The sequence below is a fragment of the Tupaia chinensis genome, unplaced genomic scaffold (genome assembly GCF_000334495.1).
Source record: "Tupaia chinensis unplaced genomic scaffold, TupChi_1.0 Scaffold000104_1, whole genome shotgun sequence".
NCBI lineage: Eukaryota > Metazoa > Chordata > Mammalia > Scandentia > Tupaiidae > Tupaia > Tupaia belangeri.
Genome location: NW_006159568.1, coordinates 2,604,459 through 2,611,958, shown reverse-complemented (window position 1 = coordinate 2,611,958; position 7,500 = coordinate 2,604,459). Strand labels below are relative to the sequence as shown.

The window sequence follows — 7,500 nt, the reverse complement described above, 5'->3', positions numbered from 1 at the left end:
AAGCAGTAACTTAGAAAATTGTCTCCTTTACAAAGTCATAATTTATAGTAAAATTTATATGTATATTCATAAGAAAATATCTCCTAAACACTGGTTTTTGTTGTTGTTGCTGCTGTTGTATATATATTTGTTTTCTTGTCTTGTTATTACCTATTTTAGTTTCCCTAAGTTCCTATGTTATAGATTTATGGAAGGTTTTTTGTTTTTTTTTTCTTTCTTCCTTGTTTTTATTTGTCTACAAAAGTGGATGTGGAATTATCCAGTGTTCAAGGGAAAAGGCATGGACTTTAATTTCTTGAGGGTGTTGTTACCTTATTTTTTTAGTTTTCTTTTTCATAGTGTATTGAAAGTTAGCACTAAGTGATTAAGTAAAAGATGGTAGCAGGTACCAGATATATATAACCACAGTGAGTCTTCTAAAAAGCAGTTGTTGTCAAATTGTTTCTCCTACTACTTAGGTTCAAACTGTTATTTTAAAAGGTGTCCTTGTTTCCTACTACCGAAGTTCAAACTGTTATTTTAAAAGGTGTCCTTGGTGAGTCTTATTGATTTTGACCACTGCTGTTCATTTATCAGTTTAACTGAGTTATGACTCTTTATCACAACTTAGTGCCCAAAACTTCTAACCTGAAAAGAAAAAAAGAGAGAGAAAACTTTGTTACTGGCTTTCTGACAATGGCAGGGAGTGTGTTAAACCAGTGTAAAATTCAATTAAACTGTCTAGCCAGGTTTTTGAAGCTGAAATGCAGACCCTTTCTGTTAAGCTTCTTATTTTCCTGTGACCGACACCGGTGGATGCTGGGTTATGCCAAAACCAACAGGCTGTAAAGTACCTTGTTTCATGCTCCCAGCTGATCAATATTTTTATTTTCCAGGCTTGCCCAGAAATCTGGAGGCAGTATCACCTAACGGTGAGTAGAAACACCTTTTTTATTTTCCCCAAGACCTAGCCTATTTACCCTTCTCTGAACTGCTGACCATAAAATATAGACAAGCATCTTCTGCTGGAAGATAATAAACATCTGAAGAGTTTTTGTACTGAGAAAGCAATAATACACTTTTTCTCTTCTCTACTGCCCACTACCCTATCTTTTATCTTCCTGTTCTTAAAAGATTCTGATTGTTTTTTATTACTCACATCATTTAATGATTACATCATGATATCTCTCAGTCTTTTTAGACTGTATTTATTAAATTAAAGGAAAAAACCATGGGAGGAACCATAAAAAATAGTACATAAACCAGTGTCTAAAATGTTCTATCGATAGTATCCACAGTCCCCAAGCATACAGTCCACAGTATCTTCTGTTATCATTTTTTTGCCTTTAGTGAGATAGTTACACATTTTTTAATCAAGCTAGTAAAAGCTTATTGTATCTCTCATATAGAACAATTCAACTGTTATAGTCTTAAGCCCTTCTTGACTAACTCAGAATGTATAAATATCTGCTTCGTACCATTCCGAATATTAAATTCTCTGGTTCCTTTTATTGAGACTTTAGGCCAAGTAGAAACAGAAAATGTAGTTACTATAGAATGTAGTTGGCTAATGATCAACATGGTGAAGTCAGTTTTCTTTTAATATTCACCTTAAGTGATTTCAATAAATTGGTATAGTCCTACTACTCATTTCTTTTAATATATTAAGTATGTTATATTGAGCAAGAGGCAATTATTCTTTTAATTATGTAGTCATATAATGTGACACATAGTAATTGATAGTTGTTAAAACTTGTTCCTTAAAGCTTAGCGTATTTAAAAGTTTTGCTTATAGAAAGACAAGTAGTAAAAATAGAAAGGGCAAAGTTTTTGCAAAACAAGTCTTTCTTCTTATTGCTCTCCTCTTAAAAAGATAAAAAGTAAACAAAAAATATAAACTCAAGCTACCAACTGTTCGTCACAGGCCCAAGAAGCCAGGACTATCAGGCGGTTTGTTTTCATATTTTCTTATCACCATTTAATTTATTTAAATATTCTCACTTGGAAGCTATAATTTCTCAGCAATCCCTCAAATCCCAGATTGAGGTCTGTCCACAAATATGTGTACATCTACATATGTCCCACATATGTACAGATATATAATTCACTTGAATACATTATGTATGTGCTTATGTAGCAGTTGTTTTTTTATCCTAACAGAAAAATGGTAAAATTGTTATAACCTAAACTTAATAAGACTCTAATCATGTGTCACACACTTTTCAAGAACACAGAACCACTCTGTCACTCCATAGCAGTATTTTCAGCTTTATTTTTTATTAAGTAGTATTCCAATATATTCAACATTGCATTTCTTTTAGCATCCCCCGATTTATAGAATTCTAATCTTGAAAATTTAGAGAATGAGAAGTACTACAATATTTTAAAGCCATCGTTTTCATTATTTGTATCTCTGTTCTTTTATGTAACTATCAATGAAGGATAAAACTTGGTTTCAAGGTAATAGTAGAAATATTTAAAGGTTTGTTTAATATTTTAGATTTTCAGAGACATAAATTGTAAAAACAATTGAAAAATTAAATGAAAATAAAATGAGTTTGCTTTTTGCATAATTACAGTATATTCTATCTGTAGATGGAACAAGTTCATTTTGAAAACTCCATTTGTCCCAATCTGAGATCCTGATTAATTTTGCAAAATAATATTGAAGTTACTTTGACAATTCATGACTATCAAGTTTAAACTAATAATGGGGTTTATTATGCAAGTATAAAAATAAAACTATTATGTTTCTAAATGTGGGAATATTTTCAGTCCATCTAAAATAAAATAGTTAAATAATTATTTAAATTATCAGTATATGGACAATATCCAGATGCATATACATTTAAACAGTATGCAGTCTTGAATAAAAGCAAGATGCATGGTGATTTTCGTCACCTTCAGCTCTCTTACTAGGCGATGGACTGCCATCTATTGACTCATAGTAGCCCTCACACGTGAATGTGGCGTCAGTCAGAGCAATGACCAAGTAATGAAGCCTGGGTGAGATTTGCTACTGTCTATTCATTTAAGTCAATCTGTCTGAAATTCTGGAACTTTCTATACCCCTTCGCTGATTAACTTTGTTTTCTAACCAAAAAAGTATCTATTTTATACCCAAAACAAACTTCACTTTTTCAGAGGAAGTTTTTTTAATATAGCCAGTTTAGAAATGTTTACATGTAAGAGATTTTGGTTGCTTTTTTCTGCCTCCGAACCAGTAAGACTTAAAGGTTATTTGCAGAGCAACTTAAGTTTTAGTAACTACAAATTAAGATCTGGGCAGGAATCACTTTCTTCAAAAACAAACAAAAAACTATAGGTTAAACAGAATATTATTTCTCAAAGATGTTGATTGATATAAATGGATTTGCATAATGTCCCAAATCAAAAATTTCTTAAAACATACTCAGAAGTAAGAAGAAAGTATTTGTTATTTTCAGTGATTTTTGTGAGAGACAAAATGAGTCTCTTTAACATTTGTATCTGAATAGATTTTTAACCAAACTTGAGTAGACTTCACTACATTAATAAAAACTAAGACTATCATTTTACAGGGTCCATGCCAATTAAACTATTTAAAATAAGTGCGTGCACACAAATATACATCCATATATGCATGTTATAATAACTATCCCATTTTGCTTTTTATATCTTAATGGCTGTGATATCATGTTACATAATTTAATGGCTTCATTGATTTGGAAATCTGCAAGAAAAAATATTTTTTATTTAACAACTACATAATTTCCCCAGATAGTTCATATTTTTTCCTTCTTTAAAAAAATTTAGAAGTTTTAAAAATCTCTAACAGTACAAAACTTCTCTTGTATTTTAATTTCTGCTATATTTTCAGAGTTTGGTAAAGCCCAGTTTTGAATGTTCTTTTTCATCTTTTAAATCACTCATTCTAGGAAAAATTTTCTTGAACTATTTAAGAAGGAAAGTCTCTATCCCCTGTCATTTCTAGTCTCAATTATATTAAAAATTCTAGGCCAATATGGCCACCAACAGAGTTTTACAACCATCAGAATCTTTTAACTAGTAGAGGCGATAATTTGACATGTGTTGGACATTTTGTTAATCTCGTTTTTAATCTACTTATTTTAAAAAGTAGCCAGGAGTTTGCTATTTGAGGGCTGTGTGTGTTAAGAACCAAAACGGACAATACATCTTTTATGTTTAATTTTGCGCTTGGATTTCTTTGTGTGCATTGTTAAAATGTATTACAACCCTACTACATTTTATTTTAATTAAAGGTTTAAACAGGAAGCAAGTACAACTTTTTTTAGAAGAACTAAGTTTTAAATGTGTCTTCATATATAATATTTGGAATGCCTAGAAATCACACATTGGAAAATAAAATATTTGTTGTCAGGGAAATGGCTGAGAGTAGAGAAATGAGTTTCCTTGCCTTCCTTTTTGGCCTAGGAAAGGCTTATGGTCAGAGTTGACAGTAATCAATAGTAGTCTTACCTGAACCAGTTGAATGGCAGAGAATATCTTATGAATCATAATTAACAATATTCCAGCTCATTTTGGTAATCACTTTTTCTCTTCTTACCTGGAAGCAACCATTTAGAAATGTATTTTCTGGGTTTTCACAGTGTGGAAATGCTAGTTTTACACTAAATGAGAATGTTACTCTCTAAAGCATTCTATGCCATAGCATGGAATAGGTACCCCCATCTGTGTCAACAGATTTGAATTTAACTTTTGGATTGTGTTTTACAGTTCAGAAGGAAAGAATAAGAAAATGGATTTGAATTCTGAGGCTATAGCTATACAGAAATCTTTATCCTGGGATTGTGATGTAGGATAGGGTAGAGAACAATTTTATAACTGCCTAATGCTAAAACAGAATGTTTTTCTTTTAAAATAACTTCAAGTGAGAAATAGAGTGTCAAGAAGCCAGCCTCAAGCAGAGTCTTTTCTTTTCTTGGGGGGAAAAATACCTTTCAATTGATGTACATTAGGAATCAGACATACCCTTCTGCAAGCTCCTTGGCTGCATGAACCAGAACTACAAAACTCACAGGAACCCAGCCCTCAAGCAGAATCTTTTCTTTTCTTGGGGGGAAAAATACCTCTCTTTCAATTGATGTACATTAGGAATCAGACATACCCTTCTGCAAGCTCCTTGGCTGCATGAACCAGAACTACAAAACTCACAAGAACCCAGCCCATGTATCAAATGATAGGTCTTTCTGTTTTTGCATGTGGAAATGCTCGCACACCTGTGTAAGAAAATAGAACTGGTTACATATTGTCTTTTAAAATTGTTAAATAACTCCAAAATAGAGTAAGGCCTCATTCTCACTCTATTTTGAAGTTATTTAAAACAATTTCTTTGTACTATGTGTTTGGGGCCTGGCAAACCGGTTATCATAAATTAATACTTTATAAGTTCATTTTGAAAGCACTTTATTTTGCCCACTTCTTCAAGAATACTCTATATAAATTGTAGGGTTTTTTTCTTTATAGCTGATGCTTCTATTTTAATGTTTTGATTTAACCAAATATCACTATTAAAACCTTACACTCCTGTCAAATTTTCAGAGATTAGGTTTTTATGAAAAATGGTCTTAATACTTAAAACCCCCAAAGTGAACACAACTCCACTCTGATGATTCAGAAAGCACAAGACTGTTGTATTTCATGGCCATCTTTGTGTTACAGTACTACATAATAGGATGGACCGCTTGGGGTCTGAATAACAAGGATTTTCAAAATACGCACTGATGACTTATTTTTTAATACTTCATCTCTGATAACAGCTAAAAAAAAATTTGCCCAGTGAAAGACTTTTCAAATGGAAAATTTACATGAATAATTTTATATTTATTTAAATACTCAGCTTGTTCTTGTAAAAAAAACATGAGTGTCCAAATTACTTTAATCTTACCATGTTTTGAACTTAGTATAACTTATATTAAGATCCCAGTCATGGTAGTGCATCCTAGATGCTGCTGCTTGGCGGGCTGAGATCACATGAGAGGCCAGGGTTCAATTCCCAGCTATCCTACATAGTGGCACATGGCTATAACCCCAACTACTCAGGAGGCAGAGTCAGGAGGATCTTGACATTGCAAGACTCTGTCTTAAAATACTACAAACATGTGTGTGCACACGTGCACCACACACTAAAATAAATTTTAAAAAATAAAAGATAATTACTACATTTACAGAGTAGGTCAACTGATATATATTTTTTTAATCTTTATTTCACTGGCACATTAGCCCACATTTTGCCAGAACTTATCTTTGGAAGCAATTGGAAAATGCAATTTCAAAGCAAATGAAACCTGGAATTATCAATCTCAATAAATGAGATTCATTTAAAAATAAATACAATTTGCCAAATCATCAAAAAGCAATTTTCTAAAGCTCCTGTAAAGGAAAGGGGGAAAAAATGAACATTGTGAATTATAAATGTATATATTATTTTCCTCCTCACAGTATTTCCTCAGACATTTAGGAAATTGTATGTATACACATTTATTTTTACGTGAGGTAGAATAAAATAATTTATATTTGTTTATAATTTATACTTACTGAAGCAAGTGGGCAAACCTTAGTATTTTCTTCTTTTCAAATATGGAGGGGGTTACCCCTTCAGAGAATTCTCAATATACCTGATTTTCAATATTTTAATGCAAAAATTAATTTGATTTAAATGGGAAATCAATATGGCACATTTTTAGTAGTTTTTTCTTGCATCAATATTTAAATAACATTGAGTGCTTTATGACAATAACCCTATTGAAGATTTAAATATTTCAGATAATGAAGCAATGAAAAATTTGCCACATCCACACCATTTAGAGAAGATTTGTTATAAATAGCATCGAAACAGCTGTGCTTTTGCCATCTTCTAAATATCTTGAATGGCCTAATCACTGGTCATTGTGGTTTTTGTTTAACTTTTAGATAGTTCATGTTACTCAAGAGCAAATTACTTGAATCTGAAGTTCTACTACAGTCAGTAACTTCCTTTCTTCCTTTGACCAGAAAAGTTTTTTTTTTTTGTTTTGTTTTTTGGGTTTTTTTGCCTGCCCCTTAGTGGCTCAGGACAAAGGCATGTAAGACTTTATTTACTATATGGACTTTAGGTTTCACTTCTGTTAGAGTCCCGGTCCCCGTGGCTTGAACTCATGCCAGGCGCATGTGCATGTGTGCCCAAGATCCCAAGAGGAGAATGGAGGAGAAGGGATTGTGGCATGGCCATCCCCCCGGGGGGGTGATTTCTCACTTTCTGTCTCTCTGTCTCTGTCTTTCTGGTGAGCGCACGCACCCTATAGCAAAAACCTCTCAAAAAAAAAAACAAAAAAAAACCACATACATCACTTGTATAATCCCAAAGAAAACAATGTTGTTACTGTTTTCACTTGCAACTCTGCATATTGAACATAAATATAAACAAGTAGCCCTCAAGTTTTCAAAAATTATGCAGCTTACCACTGCACAGTATCTAAGTAAATTATAGTTTTAAGATCTGAAATGGTGAATGTTTTCTAT

General features: G+C 32.3%; 1 protein-coding gene across 3 annotated transcripts in view; it reads left to right on the top strand.

Moving 5' to 3' along the window:
* Window positions 1-7,500, top strand: part of ZCCHC7 (zinc finger CCHC-type containing 7) — a 253,537-nt gene that overhangs the window by 218,162 nt on the left and 27,875 nt on the right. For all 3 annotated transcript variants that reach the window (XM_006143744.3, XM_006143745.3, XM_027770031.1), the window contains exon 6: window positions 876-911. In XM_006143744.3, coding sequence (XP_006143806.1) covers window positions 876-911 — 36 coding nt within the window. The remainder of the gene's footprint in view (window positions 1-875; window positions 912-7,500) is intronic.